General features: G+C 44.3%; 1 protein-coding gene and 1 long non-coding RNA gene across 2 annotated transcripts in view; both read left to right on the forward strand.

The window, feature by feature from the left end:
* Positions 1–17,847, forward strand: part of LOC309557791 — a 533,354-nt gene that overhangs the window by 198,059 nt on the left and 317,448 nt on the right. The window lies entirely within an intron of this gene.
* Positions 1–17,847, forward strand: part of LOC309548072 (cytosolic phospholipase A2 gamma-like) — a gene marked incomplete at both ends in the record, with an annotated part of 122,829 nt that overhangs the window by 3,816 nt on the left and 101,166 nt on the right. Inside the window, 3 exons of the mRNA XM_082248041.1 lie at positions 14,446–14,530; positions 14,796–14,941; positions 16,353–16,554. Of these exons, the coding sequence (XP_082104167.1) occupies positions 14,446–14,530; positions 14,796–14,941; positions 16,353–16,554 (433 nt within the window). The remainder of the gene's footprint in view (positions 1–14,445; positions 14,531–14,795; positions 14,942–16,352; positions 16,555–17,847) is intronic.

The following is a 17,847-nucleotide window of genomic DNA, read 5'->3' on the forward strand; positions in this document are numbered from 1 at the left end:
TTAAGACAACAGTTTATATTTATTGATTTATTTTATTCATTCACGTTCATTATTTATGTATATTGATTGGCAATTTTTATTGTGCACATTAAGTTAAGCACGAGCACTGTATGTATTATATATATATATTTATTTGTTTTGTGGAGCAGCGCGGGTAATTTCATATTTTACACCTTAAGAAGGCACCTGAACTCCCATCACCGAACCCAGTGGGAGCAACACCGTCAGAACCCACAAAGCCACACTCCAGGCTCTCACCGTCCAGCCTCTTTCCTTCCCTCTCTCCTCATTATTGTCCTCCACTGGAAAAAGGCAGGCTTCCGTGTCCCAAATGTTGGAGCGTAAAAAAATTATGATGCTGGATAACCCTCTTGCCCAACGGTTGACCGCTGGCATGTCGGAACTGATAGTCTGCCAACTACTGCCATATCAACTGGTGGACCAGAGGCCTTTCGGAAATTTGTGGCCATTGGAACACCACAATGGAAGGTCCCAGGAAGGAAATATTTCTCACAGAAGGGCATTCCAGAGCTGTATGGCCATGTTTAGCGGCAAGTGAATATATCTCTGGCACACAGTGTCGGTGCCAAGATACATCTGACCACAGACACGTTATCTAGCAAACATGGGCAGGGAAGGTATATAACTTTTACTGCCCACTGGGTGAACCTTCTGACGGCCGTCAAGCATGTAACCCGTTGCACCCGTGTAGATTTGGTTTTACCGCCACGGATTGCATGCAGGCCTGCCTCTTCTTCTCCCCCTCCTCCTACTCCATCCTCCCTCTCCTCCTCGGATGACTCCTCCTTTCCACTACTACTGTCTCTTCCGCTGCGCCGCCCAAGATCCCCAGAACCTATTCCACATGTCAGGTGAGACGTTGCCATGCTGTGCTGCGTCTGTTGTGCCTGGAAGCCAAGAGCCACACTGGTCCTGCACTCCTTTCAGCTTTACGTTCACAGGCAGATCAGTGGCTGACACCGCAGAATTTGACAGTTGGTAAAGTGGTGTGCGACAACGGTGCCAATCTGGTGAGCACGTTGAAACAGGGCAAAATTACACAATGCCATGCATGACACACTTCCTGAACTTGGTCGTGCAGCGATTCGTTGGCAAATACCCTGGGGTCCAGGACGTCTTGCAGCAGACCAGGAAAATCTCGGGCCATTTCAGAAGATCTTACACAGCCATGGCTCGCCTTGCTGACATTCAGCGGTGACACAACCTGCCGTCAGGCGTCTTATTTGTGACTGCCTGACAGGATGGAACTAAACCTTGTATATGCTTGATAGCCCGCTCCAGCAGAAATGTGCCGTTAACGAATACCTGTACGAACTCTGCAGCAGGACAGGTTCTGGGGAGCTTGGTTTTTTTTCACCGCGCCAGTGGCTGCTCATGCGCGACGCATGCAGACTTCTGAGGCCATTTAATGAGATCACCAAACTGGTCAGTCACGGCCAGGGCGCCATAAGTGACATCATACCTTACTCCTTCTTTCTGGAGCGTGCATTGCGTCGTGTCATTGATCAAGCCATCGAGGAGCAGGAGCAGGAAGTTGAGGAAGTCGCAATGTTGGATGAATTCCCAGGGGGTGCTACTCCATCTGAGACAAATCAACAGCAGGAGTCTGAAGAGGAGTCAGAGGAGGATGGTGCCGGGGCGGATGAGGAGGAGCAAGAAGAGCATGCTTTAAACCTTTCTGGGATTCCTGGTGTTTTGCGTGGATGGGGGGAGGAGAACAAGGACAACACTATCCTGGATGATGAGCAGGAGCCAGGCCACTACACCGCTTCCAGTTTAGTGCAAAAGGGGGCCTTCATGCTCCAGTGTTTTAAGAGGGACCCCCGTGTAAAAAGCATAAAGGCCAAGGACCAGTACTGGGTGGCAACGTACCCCCGGTACAAACTAAAAATGGCGGAAATGTTACCACCATCACAGAGGGTGGTCAGAATGCAGCACTTCCAGGCCTTGCTTCAGGAAATGCTGCATTCTGCTTTTGTGTGCGCTGGCAGAGGAATTTCTACTCACAGATAAACAGTTGCGGGTACCAATCCAACAGCGCCTGCAAGAAGAGGGCGTTTTGAAGATGTGTTGGTCACTTCTGATATGAGATCATTCTTTCAGCCGACCCATTGACAGCTGTACTCCGGATCCAGCATCAGGGAACGCCTAGACCGACAGGTGTCCGACTACATCGGACGCTCTGAGAAGTGATGAACCCCTGGACTACAGGGTGTGCAGGCTTGACCTCTGGCCAGAGCTTTCACAATTTGCAATGGAACTGTTGGCTTGCCCCTTGTCCAGTGTCCTGTCTGAAAGGACGTTCAGCGCAGCAGGGGGAATCGTGACCGATAAGCGCACTCTCCTAGCTCACGACAGTGTTGACTACCTCACATTTCTAAGAATGAATGAGGCATGGATCTCAGAGGAATTCAACACATGTGACCAGTAGACCGTGTTTGATTCAAATTCCTCATGACAGGCCACAAATATCCGCCGCCACCCATAACAATTCATGGTCCCTGTCTTCGGTAAATATAGCGGCATGAAAGGCCTTTTATGTAAATTAAATGCCTAATTTTTGGGGCTTTTAATGGCCGACACTTATTTATCCTTTGAATGCCTAATGTACCTCCAGCCACAGAATACTACGAGCTTAGCTGTCAGGTGGACACATGTGAGCTACTTATTGGGGCCTGTAAGGGGCGACACTTACTTCTGTATCCTGTCAATGCCTAATGTACCTCCAGTCACAGAATACAACATTCTTTGCTGTCAGGTGGACGCATGTAGCCTAATTTTTCGGGCCTGTAATGGGCGAAACGTACTTATTTATCCTGTGAATGCCTAATGTACCTCCAGTCACAGAATACAACATTCTTTGCTGTCAGGTGAACACATGTGGGCTAATTTTTGGAGCCTGTAATGGGCGACACTTGCTTCTGTATCCTGTCAATGCCTTATGTACCTCCAACCACAGAATGCAAAGTACTTTGCTGTCAGGTGGACACATGTGGGATAATTTTTGGGCCCTGTATTGGGCGATACTTACTTCTGTATCCTGTGAATGCCTAATGTACCTCCAGCCACAGAATACAACGTTCTTTAATTTTTGGGGCCTGTAATTGCCGGGCGACAGTTACTTCTGTATCCTGTCAATGCCTAATGTATCTCCAGTCACAGAATACAACGTTCTTTGCTGTCAGGTGAACGCATGTGGACTAATTTTTGGGGCCTGTAATGGGCGACACTTACTTATTTATCCTGTGAATGCCTAATTTTTTCATACTGTAATTGAAAATCAATGGGTCTGTAAATGTTTCGCTAAATTGTGGAACGGATGCGGACCCATTTTACAGATGTGTGAATGGACCCTATATGTATTAGACATGTGTTTGCCGGCTGCTGTCAGTTCTGGCTGATTTAGGCAAAGCTATTACATTATTAGTCGATCGCAGACTCACTGAATACTTCTGTTATGACATTGTCCATGTGCTGGGACTATTTGTGCACAGCTAGTAAGTATTTTGTGGCTGCAAATATGACCTGAAGGTTTTTAATGTTCCCTTGCCATTAAAGTCAATGGGGCCCGCCACGAACTTGCGGTTCGCAAACATTTGAGAAAGTTTGCGGATAATGTTCGCAAACTGCCCCGGCCGATGTTCGTCCATCACTAATTGTCACAACCAGCAAGGATCCCCCCCAAAAAGCATTTGCTCCAATTGTGTCAGCAAACTGCATGAGTGCCATTTTCCTGAGAATATTCCATATCAGAAACCAGAAGAAGAAGCCAAAAAAATGTCGGGTGTGCAGCAAAAGAGGTGTTAGGAAAGACACCAGTTTTCATTGTCCCCAATGTCCCTCCCAACCTGGCCTAAGCATCGGAGAATGCTTCAGACGCTATCACACTTCCCTAAACTATTAGCCCATATTTCTGCCATTATAAGTCTGCCATTTCTTTGTTTGCAATATCTGTGCTGATTATTTCCCTGCTGCCTCAATCAATTATTTCACTGCCTTCCATGTGAACAGACCCTGGCCTGTTTATTGACTATGACTCTGCCTGCCGTCTAAATTGTTTATCAGCCACGTTTCTGCCTTTCACGTGAACTGACCCTGGACTGTTTATCGACTATGCCTCTGCCTACCATCTATTTCTGCCTTTTACCTGCACTGACCTCAGCCTGTTAATTGACCATGTCTTTTGCCTGCCACTTGGGCTGATCTTTTGCCCTGCTCCTGCAGTAGTGGGATTCAAGATAACGCAGGGGTTTCACATATGTGAAGGGCTTCAGAATAGTGGTCTAAGTTGAGAAAACCTTTTCTTGGTTTTCTTTGGGTTTTGTAATTCCCAGAACAGGATCTCGAGTCTGAAGGCTTTAAAGTGATTTGGGTGGGGGAAGCCTTTACCACTGTCCCCATTCTTTCCTGACTGAGACCCTAAGCTTGATGGTCCTGCCTGCTGCCTAGACCAATACTTTGGCTGTGCTGACAATATCTTTGCCTGCACTGACCCAGGACTTTATAGACCATGTGCCTGTTGCCTGGACCAATGCTGTGGTCGTACTGACCATATCTCTGCCTGCTGCCTGTATTAACTATGGACAGTATTCCTGCCTGCTGCATTGATGTTCATTTCACTGCTGCTGACCACTTCCCTGCCTGCTACCTGACCAATGATTTGGCTGTGCTAATAATTGCTCTGCCAGTACTGACTATCTACAGTATTCATGCCTGCTGTCTGGATAATTTTTTCACTGTTACAGTTAATCGTTTGTTTACCCTTTGCTCAGCAGAATGTATTTTAGTGTGTGATTGGTATTTACACGCTATGTGTTAGAAATGTGAAGGGCCTTCAACAATGGGATAGGTTGTCAGGAATTTATGTGTAATTTATGTCCCTAGAACCCCTGAGGGTGCTCCTTGGATGTTGGGCCTCTGTATGTGGCTAGGCTGTGAAAAAGTCTCACACATGGTATTGCCATACTCAGGAGGAGTAGCAGAATGTATTTTTGGGTGTAATTTTTGCTGTGCACATGCTATGTGTTAGAAATATCTTATAAAATTACAACTTTTTGAAAAAAAAATACGTTTTAATTTTTTCCCACATTTTCCACATTTTGTGGGAAAAAATTACATTTTCAAAAGACTCATAATGCCTCAGTGAATATACTTCGGGGTGTTTGCTTTCCAAAATGGGGTCATGTGTGTTTCCATTGTCCTGGTGCTCCAGAGCCTTCAAAAATGTAATAGGTAGTCAGAAAATTAGATGTATAATTTATGCTCCTAGAACGCCTGGAGGTTCTACTTTGATGTTGACCCTCTCTATTTGGCCAGGCTGTGAAAAAAGTCTCACATATCATACACAGGAGGAGTAGCAAAATGTGTTTTTGGGTTTAATTGCACATATGCCAATGATGTGTGTGAGAAATAACTTGTTAATATGGCAAATTTCTGTAAAAAAAAATAAAATAAAAATGATTATATTTTTTCATTTTCCCAAGAAATGTGGGAAAAAAAGTATAACTTCAAAAATCTCACCATGCCTCTTACTAAATACTAAAATGGCCTGTCTACTTTCCGAAAAGGGGTCATTTTGGGGTTTGTAACGGAACCACAACCCACACTGTGCTTGCGGACTTCCGTCAGTATACGGCTTCCTCCCATTCGTGAACATAGATATTGGATTTTCCAGCTGCCCCCCATACAAAGCTAGCCAACAACTTAGCTTGTATTGGAATCTTCTCTTTTATTGAACAGCTTCACACTCAATTTATACACACATGAACACATCCCCCTCCTGATCAGATTACCACACACAGGTCAGGGGTTGCCTGATTACATTATCCTATGCAGATGAAATTGTATACAGAAATATAATTAACATATCTAAAGAACAACCAACACAAACAGTATATTTCCACTCAGCAACTAACAGATGACAGTGATTCAATCCACCTGAGCCAATTAACTAGCAGACGACTGTCCTCAAGCTCCTTAAATACAATACACAAACAATAGGTGTAAATACAGAATCTATTGTAGATAACAGGTGAGTAAATCAGCATATTCAATGATGTCTAGAAGACAGGTGGTTGAGCTGTTGATTTCAGCATATTGTCTGTTTTTCATTCACAGTGACGGTAAGTACTGTCATAGGGGGGTATTTGTACTCTCCTGATATTTCAGGGCCTCAAGAAATGAGATAGGCCATCAGTACATCAGGACTGATCAATTTTCATTGATTGGCACCATAGCTTGTAGGCTCTATAACCTTGACACAGATTCAATAATATCCACTAATTTGGGTTATTGTTACCAAAGATATGTAGCAGTATAAATTTTGGCCCAAATTTTTGAAGAAAATAACTTATTTGCAAAATGTCATAATAGAAACCAAAAAAGTGTTTGTTTTTTTCAGAATTTTCACATTTTCTTTGCTTAGATCACACAAAAAACAATGTGGTGATTATATACTAGCAAAAGAAAGCTCTATTTGTGTGAAAAACAATCATAAAAAAAATTGTTCAGGTACAGTGTTGCATGACTGAGCAATTGTCATTCAAAGTGTGAAAGCACTGAAAGCTGAAAATTGGTCTGGGCAGAAAGAAGGTTAAAGTGCCCAGTATTGAAGTGGTTAAAGTGGTTGTAAAGCTACTATTTTATATTCATACCTTCCCATCTGTTAAATTACCATATGTGTCCCAGTGTCTGTGCTGTATAAAAACTATGCCGATTTCTTCCTTACTTCAGAGCATCTCCCGGCGCTCACGTGACTGTTTACCGCTCTCCTCTCCGAGGCTGACAACTACAGTGGGAGGGGCCCAGAACTCCCTTTGCTGACATCAGCCAGGAAGAGGGGAGGGGATGAGGTCACTGACTGTACTTGGGTGCCTCACAGGATAGAGGAGGAGGGGGAGGACGCACAACTGCAAGGAGGCCGGATGTGCTCCCGGGGCCACCATAGCAGTAGCCAACCTATTACATCACAGCACAGAGCCCCACAGGTGCAGGGTGCTGCAAAATCCCCACGGACTCCAAAAAGTTCATTAGTGTGGGCTTTTTTCAGCACCTGTGTAGTAGACTGCAGCGTTGCTGTTTGCAGCATCTGTCTAAAGCGGATCAAGCCAGAACACCAGCCGCTTGGGCACCACATGCTTGACAAGGCATATGATGACCTGACATGCAGTCCGTTGGCAACAGCACCTGAAAGAGGCACCATATCAAAACAAGCATACATCACCTTGCTCCTCATCTACGATCTCTAACCCTACTATACCTCATGCCTTCTCAAATACCAGCATTGAGAGGGATGATGGTATAGCAATGAGTGGCACCAAGACTTGCACCCAATCTGCTAGCAGTACACCACCACTTGATTTGAGCAGCAGGCAAATTTCCCTACCCCAGTTGCTGAACCGTAGAAAGAAATACTGTCCCAGCCATCCACATGCTCAGTGTCTTAATGCTAGCTTGGCCAAACTGCTAGCTTTACAGTTGCTGCCTTTTCAACTGGTAGACTCGCCTCCCTTTCGCAAATTTGTGGAATGTGCTGCACCACAGTGGCAGGTCCCAAAAAGGCATTACTTTTCCGTAATGTACCGTCATGTGAAAGGTAGTGTTTTGGCCTCATTGGACAAAGCGATCAGCAGGAAGGTGCACATTACTGCTGACTCTTGGTCCAGCAGGCATGGACAGGGATGTTACATTTCTTTCACGGCGCACTGGGTTACTCTGCTGGCAGCTGGGAAGGATGCAGGACAGGGTTCGGTGCTGGAGCTTGTTTTGCCACCACGCCTACAAAAAGCTGGTGCTTGTTCTGCCACATCTGGCTACTCCACCACCTCCTCCTCCTCTTCCTCCATCTCCTCGTCTGCGCATTTCTCCTCTGCAGCAGCAATGCTCCCTAAGCGTTCAAGGGGCTACGCAAGCAGTCAGGCTAAAAGATGCCATGCTGTGCTTCAGTTGGTCAGTCTAGGGCAGGGATTCCTAAACTATAGCCCTGCAGCTGTTGCAGAAATACACATCCCATGAGACATTATACAACTCTGACATTCACATACATGACTAGGCATGATAGGAATTGTAGTTCCTGAACAACTGCAGGGCCGTAGTTTGGGAATCCCTGGTCTAGGGGATTGGAGTCACACCAGTGCAGATATTCTGTCAGCTCTCCAAGGGCAGGCTCAGAGATGGTTGACACCACAACAGCTTTAGCCAGGAATGGTCGTATGTGATAATGGCACCAACCTTCTCTCCACCCTCCGACAGGGACACTTGACACATGTTCCATGCTTGGCACATGTTCTGAATCTGGTGGTGCAGCATTTGTTGAGCAGAAACCCGGGCTTCCAAGATCTCCTGAGGCAAGCCAGGAAAGTCTGTGGCTATTTCCGCCATTCGTTCAATGCCAGTGCTTACTTATCTGACATTCAAGGGGAATTCAACCTACCCACCACCTGCCTCATTTGTGACATGTCCATCAGGTGGAACTCAACGTGGCAATGCTGCAGCGGCTGCACACGCAGCAGAGGGCCATCAATCAGTACCTGTGTGAGTATGTCTCAAGGACAGGGTCAGGGGAACTTGGCTTTTTTTCGCCACACCAATGTTTTTTGATTAAGGATGCATGCATCGTCCTGTCACCATTTGGGGAGGCCACTCCTGGGGTGAGCCGGGGTGATGCATGCATCAGTGACACTATCCTGCTAGTCTACCTGCTGGAGCACACGATGAGTGGAATCATGTACAGGGCACTTGAGGCAGAACAGCGGCAGGAAGAGGAGAACTTCCTTTCCTCACATGGCCCCCTTTATGCAGATATCATTCTTGCAGGGCCACAAAACACACAGGAGGAAGAGGAGGAGGAGGAGGAGGATTTCGGCAGCATGGATGTAGAGGAAGAGGATAGGTTACAGCAGTCTACTAGGGATGGTTTTGATTCCCCAGAAACCAAAGGATTTGTACGTGGTTGGGGAGATGTTGCTCCTGCTGACAATGTCATCCTTAGTGACCCAGAGGACTCAGGAGCTCATGCCTCCTCCAACTTACGTTGCATGGGCTCCCTGATTCTGCAAAGCTTGCGAAAGGACCCAAGGATTCATGCTATTTAGGAGAGGGATAATTATTGGTTGGCAACCCTTCTTGATCCACGTTACAAGGGTAAAATTGCAGAGCTCATCCTGCCTTCGCAGAGGGAGCAGATGATGAAACATCTTGAGGAGGCCTTGAAAAAAAAATGTTTACCGCCTTTCCAGACACTGGGAGATCAACATTCTCCAGACGTGTATCTGAGGCATCGTTCAGCCAAAGGAGGAGTGGTGGAGAAGGCGGCAGGCCGGCTGACCGATGCCTTTAAACAGTTATTTTGTCCTCAGAAGCACCCAGGGCTGTTAGGTTTAAGCAACCATTGCCAGCGTCTCCATCATATGGTGCATGAATATCTAGGTGCAAGAGCAGACTTGGAGACCTTTCCAGCTGCGCATCCACTGGCTTACTGGGTCTTGAGGATGGACCACTGGCCAGAACTTGCTCAATATGCATTGGAGCTACTGGCCTGTCCTGCTTCCAGCGTGCTTTCCGAACGGACGTTCAGTGCTGCTGGAGGTTTTGTGACGGACAAAAGAGTGCATCTGTCCACAGACTCTGTTGACCAGCTGACTTTTATCAAAATGAACCAGTCCTGGATCAACAAGAGCTATCAGGCCCCTGATGCTGATGCAACTGATTGAATTTGTGAGGGGTCTGATATCCCTTGAAGACTGCATATGCTTCTTATCCTGTTCCTCTACCTTGATTCTGCTAGCTTCCAACAATGTTTTTGGTTTAGGTCACTACCAACCCCCAAGGCCTAATTTTTCAGCACTTGTATGACCGGTGCATACAATTGAAATGTTGTATCTCATTTTTAACAGCAGGCCCTGTCCCTGTGCCCTGCTAACTGTGAGGGTTTATGGTGTTCAGGTACCACCAACACCAAAGGCCCAATTTTTGGCACCTGTATAGCACATGCGATTTCAAATTTGCATGGAATTCTTACCAGCAGGTCCCGTTCCTGGACCCAACAAGAGTAACTGCGAGGGGATACGGTGTTCAGGCACCACCAACAAACAAGGCCCAATTTTTCTGCAGCCGTATGACAAGTACATGCGATTTGAAATTTGTATAAATATTTGTATATGACATTTTTTGCTTTAGAAATGTCAGTATAGCTGCAGCAGGCTACATATATCGTAGAGATGCACTACTTTACAGGTACATTCAGGGGACCGCCAGGCACGATATTTGAAGGAATTTTTCATTTTTATAGTTTTACTTTAAGCCTCATTAAAATCAGTAAATCACTGCTCCTTTAAAAAGTATCGTTTTAAAAAAAAAAAAAAATTCATTGCTACATGTTCCCCAGGTCAGTAACCGGACACCCATACACTTTTTTGGAAAATAACTTGCATTTAGGCCTTCAAAATGAGGCTGTTTGATTTTCGAGGTTCGAGTCCCACAGACTTCAATGGGGTGCGTTTGTTCGAACTAACTTTTCCTCTGTTCGCAGTGTTCTGGTGCCACTACTGATTAGGCTGCATTTTATGGGCACTGATTAGGCTGCATTTAATGGGCACTGATTAGGCCTCATCTGGTGGGCACTGAATAGGCCTCATTTGGTGAGCACTGATTAGGCCTCATTTGGTGGGCACTGATTAGGCTACATTTGGTGGGCACTGATTAGGATACATTTGGTGAGCACTAATTAGGCCTCATTTGGTGGGTAATGATTAGGTTACATTTGGTGGGCACTGATTAGGCTATATTTGGTGGGCACTGATTAGGCCTCATTTGGTGGGTACTGATTAGGTTACATTTGGTGGGCACTGATTAGGTGATTAGGCTACATTTGGTGGGCACTGATTAGGCCTCATTTGGTGGGCACTGATTAGGCCTCATTTGGGGAGCACTGATTAGGCCTCATTTGGTGGGCACTGATTAGGCCTCATTTGGTGGGCACTGATTAGGCCTCATTTGGTGGGCACTGATTAGGCTACATTTGGCGGGCACTGATTAGGCCTCATTTGGTGGGCACTGATGAGGCTACATTTGGCGGGCACTGATTAGGCCTCATTTGGTGGGTACTGATTAGGCTGCATTTGGTGCGCACTGATTAGGCTACATTTGGTGGGGACTGATTAGGGTACATTTGGTGGACACTGATAAAGCTGCATTTGGTGGGCCCTAATAAGGCTGCATTTGGTGGGCACTGGTAGGCTGCATTGATCTCTTGTATCATGTCTGCAGTCTCTGACCAACTCTTGTATTTATGTCTGCAGTCTCTTATCATCTCCTGTATCATGTTCTCAGTTTCTAACCATCTTTTATACCATGTGTGCAGCCTCTAACCATCTCTTGTCTTTTATGATGTCTGCAGTCTCTGAGGGGGGAGTCTGGAGAGGAGTCGAAAGTTGGAGTGCCACTGGAATGGGGGTCAAAGGAGAAGTCAGATGTGTGTGGACTGTGGAGAGGAGACTATAGGATAAAACCAGAGCCACCAAGCTGGAGCCAACTAACTGAGCCCTGCACGGTGCACCTGAGGGGAGGTCAGGGGCAGCAACACCAGGCCAGTCTGAGGGGGGGGGGTCAGTGATGTAAGGGGGGAGTGAATACAATAATGTAAGAGGGCATTGATATAAATGCTCCCCTTATATCATTAACCCACACACAAACACATTCCCAGAATTCCTGGGGTCCCCCTTGATTGCTCCACTTTAACCACTTTTAACCAGAATTTTCGCTTATATATATATATATATATATATATATATATATATATATATATATATATATATAAAATAAAAGCCTGATGTGCTTTCATATCTGTATTATCTGAATGTAATACACTCTTCAAATGTGCTTTAAAATGCATGGTTTTCCCTTTTATAAACAAACAAAATAATGATGTTATGCTGTTGGGCCGGTATAATAATGCTACGGGGCTGGTATGAAATTATTTCCAGAGCTGGTTTTTATTTCCAGTGAGGCCCTGGATAACACTGTCGATGATGTTACTGTGCTTAATATGTGACTCTTATATGGATGGGTGTTTCATAAGCCTACTGATCATTGGATGTGTATGTACACTACCCACTTCGATGTAACAGTCGTGTTTATCTTTACTTACATTTTTTTTTCTTTTATATATATACATACAGTATCTCACAAAAGTAAGTACACCCCTCATATTTTTGTAAATATTTTATTATATATTTTAATGTGACAGCACTGAAGAAATGACACTTTGCTACAATGTAAAGTAGTGAGTGTACAGCTTGTATAACAGTGTAAATTTGCTGTCCCCTCAAAATAACTCAACACACAGCCATTAATGTCTAAACTGCTGGCAACAAAAATGAGTACACCCCTAAATGAAAATGTCCAAATTGGGCCAAAAGTGTCAATATTTTGTGTGGCCACCATTATTTTCCAGCACTACCTTAACTCTCTTGGGCATGGAATTCACCAGAGCTTCACAGGTTGCCACTGGAGTCTTCTTCCACTCCTCCATGATAACATCATGGAGCTGGTGGATGTTAGAGACCTTGCGCTCCTCCATCTTCCATTTGAAGATGCCCCACAGATGCTCAATAGGGTTTAGATCTGGAGGCATGCTTGGCCAGTCCATCACCTTTACCATCAACTTCTTTAGCAAGGCAGTGGTCATCTTGGAGGTGTGTTTGGGGTCATTATCATGTTGGAATACTGCCCTGTGGCCCAGTCTCTGAAGGGAGGGGATCATGCTTTGCTTCGCTATGTCACAGTTCATGTTGGCATTCATGGTTCCCTCAATGAACTGTAGCTCCCCAGTGCCGGTGTAACGTTAGAATTCCATACCTCGTTAGATTTCCATTCCCTCGTCACTTCCTGTCTGAAACAGCTGAGCAGCGTAACAGTGCACATGCTCAGAACCCCGAAAACACCATTGAACAGCTGTGAAGTTGAGGAGTGCGCATGCTCGGAGGGAATTAAATAATCACGGTATTGTGTGTAATGTAATACTTGCGGTGGTTACATAAAAACAGTCCGGCTGCAACATCAATCATCTCCTCTGCTATCCCTGTCACCTCCCTGATGTCGGCTAGTAAATATAAAAGCGGCGGCGGGTGTATGAATTTGAAATGACGGAGATCTCGGCTCCGTGATGCGCTTTTATATTTATTAGCCGACAGCGGGGAATTGAGAGGGGAAGGAGCGGAGATGATTTATGTTGCAGAGGAGCTGTTTTAATGTAATCGCGGCAAGTGTAAGTACCGTGAGAAATCCATACCCTCCGTAGGTGCACCGGAAGTGACGAGGGTATGGTTTTCTCACGGGTATGGTTTTTTCACGGAACACCGGAAGCACTCATGCAGCCCCAGACCATGACACTCCACCACCATGCTTGACTGTAGGTAAGACACACTTGTCTTTGTACTCCTCACCTGGTTGCCCCCACACACGCTTGACACCATCTGAACCTAATAAGTTTATCCAGATCTCATCAGACCACAGGACATGGTTCCAGTAATCCATGTCCTTAGTCTGCTTGTCTTCAGCAAACTGTTTGTGGGCTTTCTTGTGCATCATCCTTAGAAGAGGCTTCCTTCTGGGACGACAGCCATGCAGACAAATTTGATACAGTGTGCGGCGTATGGTCTGAGCACTGACAGGCTGACCCCCCACCCCTTCAACCTCTGCAGCAATGCTGGCAGCACTCATACATCTATTTCCCAAAGACAGCCTCTGGATATGACGCTGAACACGTGCACTCAGCTTCTTTGGTCGACCATGGCGAGGCCTGTTCTGAGTGGAACCTGTCTTGGTAAACCACTGTATGGTCTTGGCCACTGTGTTGCAGCTCAGTTTCAGGGTTTTGCCAATCTTCTTATAGCCTAGGACATCTTTATTTAGAGCAACAATTCTTTTTTTTCAGATCCTCAGGGAGTTCTTTGCCACGAGGTACCATATTGAACGTCCAGTGACCAGTATGAGAGAGTGAGAGCGATAACACCAAATTTAACACACCTGCTCCCCATTCACACCTGAGACCTTTTAACACTAACGAGTCACATGACATCGGGGAGGGAAAATGGCTAAATGGGAACAATTTAGACATTTTCACTTAGGGGTGTACTCACTTTTGTTGCCAGCGGTTTAGACATGAATGTCTGTGTGTTGAGTTATTTTGAGGGGACAGTAAATTTACACTGTTATACAAGCTGTACACTCACTACTTTACATTGTAGCAAAAGTGTCATTTCTTCAGTGTTGTCACATGAAAAGATAGAATAAAATATTTACAAAAATGTGAGGGTGTACTTACTTTTGTGAGATACCATATGTCTTGTTCAATTTTGAAAAATTTCAATAAAAAGTATTTGTAAGGAAAAAAAAAAAAGTAATGTTTTTATTTCCACTTAACAGATTAGAAGGGGAAAGCAAATCCGTCAATGCAAGAAAGAGAAAAGTAAAGGAGACCCTTTCATCCTTAGGAATTAGTATTAAAGAGGTAAAGATTCTCTAGTATTTGTTTTGTAAACGTGATGCTGAACAACCATAAACAGACGTGTAAATTTACCAATTGACCTTCCTATGAGTGAGCTTTTCCTTCAGCGTCCTACTATTAGATAATTCCACACAGATGTTGATTGTTTTTCCATACTTGAACCCCACATGATGCTGTGTTTTAATAATTTCTTACCACCGTCCAACACATATTCCATCTGTAACACAACTTATGGTGATTATCATTTATTTTTCTTTTTTCTCTAAAGGATTGTGACCCTCCTGTAATCGCAGTCCTGGGATCTGGCGGAGGACTCCGTGCCACGGTTGGTTTTCTGGGAACGATTTCGAAACTGTCCGAACTCAACCTTTTAGGTGCCGTTACTTACATCGGTGGGATATCTGGATCAACATGGTATATAGATTACAGAAATGTATACAGCAATTTGTTAACTGGATAGCATACCAGCTATTTCCAGCCACATTGCTCACGAAAAATTTAAAAAAACATTTAAAAAAAGAAAAAAAAAATTTCACACACGTTAGAAATCACCATTTTTTGCTAAAAGAAATGTCATTGGTCTCACCAAAAGTGTCAAAATTGTCAGTAAGTGTCCGATTTGTCGCAGCCCCACTAAAAATCGCTGATCGCCACCATTACTAGTAAAAAAAAAAAAAAAGACAGCTATTTCCCCTAGTTTGTAGACATGATAACTTTTGTGCAAACCATTCAAAATACACTTATTGGGATTTTTTTTTACCAAAATATGCAACAGAATACAAATTGGCCTAAAATTATAAAAAAATTGATTTCTAATTTTTTTTTATTGGGAATGTTATATAGCAAAAGGTTAAAAATATTGTTTTTTGTTTTTTTCAGAATGGTCGCTATTTTTTGGTTTATAGTGCAAAAAATAAAAATCACACAGGTGATCAAATATCACCAAAAGGAAGCTCTATTTGTGGGAAAAAAAAGGTCATCAAATTTTTTTTTAGGGTACAGCGTTGCACGACCGCAAAATTGTCAGTTAAAGTAATGCAGTGCCGAATCGCAAAAAAAAGACCTGGTCATTAAGGGGGTAAATTCTTCCGGGCCAGAAGTGGTTAAAGGAGAAGTATGGGGAAAACTTGTTTGCTGTACTACCGCTGTGGATCACAGGAGTGAAATTTTTTTTTGCATTTTCAGCAGAGAGCGTGCTTTCTGCTGACATCACAGAGCCGGTCACATGCCTGGACTGCCACAGCGAGGCAGTGAGAGCCTGAGCCGGTCACTACCCGCCCCTCCACATCCCAGCACTCCAGGGAGAGTGGGGGGGGGCACAGCAGAGAGCTGGAGACTGACAGTCAGCAGCTCTCTGCTTGGGGAGCTGTTCGAACCATGCAATTGGCGGTGATGGATTGTTCGGTTCTCAGTGTTAGAGACGGCGGGGGACCTATACTGCATCCAGCTAGGTAATATGATAGGAAAATATTGCTCCTCCTGCTTAAAGGATGAGAACATTTTCAGTGGTCTTTGAAAGAGAAATTTGAAAGCCAGTGATCCACCACATTGGGGGGGGGGGGGGGCTTCTGATTACTGTAAAAGTGATTAGGAGGATGTAGAGCCACCTGGATCACTTTTTCTAAACTGATGAATGAACACTGGCAGAAAATAATTGATACCAAGGGTATGCAGCCGTTAAATTGCTTGAATCACTTGAAGTCTGGGACGTTTCAACACGGTTTCAGGACGTCAAATGTTTAAACAACAAATTTTCATCCAAACAAAGCATATTCTATGAATAGCTTACCTATTTAGCATCCAATTTACTACTTTAACGTTCCAGGTGTATGTCCTCTCTGTATTCGGAAAAAAACTGGTCAGACTTTTCGGACATGGAACAACTAGAGTTTAAGTTACGTGAGCAAATGAAATGGGAGACTGAACGGGAAGGCCCATGGAAGAAGATAAAAGAGAAATTTCTTGAAGACTCGTACACTTTGACAGATTTTTGGGCCTATACATTTGTCCGTCATGCCTTGAATACAGTAAGTCAAACTGGGTTCTCTCTGAGGTTTGGAACCCAGGAGGACCTTTAGCTCTGGGGTGACTTGCCTTTAGCGTTTTTAATAATGGAGATGCCACAGTCTTTGTTTTTCCATTTTCATTAGAATCAAACTCTTTATGTTTTTGCTGTTCTCTACATTTCTACATCCGGGTTTACTCTCAGATGTTATCAGTGAAAACAAAGCATGCAGTGCTACTACCTCTCCCAATCATTCAATTCCACTCTGAAGCCGGTGCTAAATGGTTGCTGAGACCTCATGAACACTTGATCCAGAGAAAGAAGCCGGCACAACGTATCGCTTTATTTAATGCAGAGTAGTACAGCCACAAATAGGTGCAGAGCAAAAACCACAGATTATAGTCGAAGTGTAGGGATGAATAGCTATGGAGCTGTGATGGAAGTGTTTATTGGTGGGAGGGGGGTAGTGTGGTTTTAACTGGGGGGGGGGGGGGTAGGTGGATAGTTTCCATGGAGTGGGGAGTAGAAATAGGGAGAGTGTGGGAAGACTGATTTTTTTGAGGGGGAAGCATTTGGGTGAGGGGTTCAATTCTAGTCCATTAACCATCTAGTTTGAGTTTTATGCCCATTCAATAATTATTTTTATTAAAGAATTTGTGGTAAAACTCTTGTAGGTGTCATATCCTTTGTGAGTATTTTTGTATGGCCACAAATAAGTCAACATGTTTCGGCCACTCAGGTCTTATTCATGACTGTCATGACGAAGGTCTGCATAGCTGAAACATGTTGACTTATTTGTGGCTATAATACTCTTCATTAAATAAAACGTATCACACCGCTGATACATGCCGTTGTACCGGCTTCCCTCTCTGGATCAGATGTTATCAGTATCAGCAATCTGAGCCATGTGTAGGGATTTGTGATGAGCTGAACTGCCCTGGGTTTTGTTTGGGCTTTGTTTGGTGAACTTCAAAGAAGTAAGGATGCTGAACCATGAATCCCATTTAATTACTTTCTGACTTTACAACTCCTTTAATCTAATAACTAGCCGTGGTAGATTTGTAACCCTTGTAATACCCACTGTATCTTTCTTGTTTGCTTTTGTCATATGCAATACCTGAGATTGAAGATCCTTTACGCTATTCTGGCTGCTGGAGCTGTAGCATTGAAATATTAGTATTACTGTCATTGTGAGTCTGTAACTAATGTTTGAATGTTTTCATTTTTTATTTAAAAGCAATCAAAAAATAATTAAAAAAAAAATAAACTCCAAATTTCATTGCTCAGAATGCCAATTACAAACAACCGCAGCAGG

The sequence above is a fragment of the Pelophylax lessonae genome, assembly GCF_965119305.1.
Source record: "Pelophylax lessonae genome assembly, chromosome: 1".
In the NCBI taxonomy this organism is placed as follows: domain Eukaryota; kingdom Metazoa; phylum Chordata; class Amphibia; order Anura; family Ranidae; genus Pelophylax; species Pelophylax lessonae.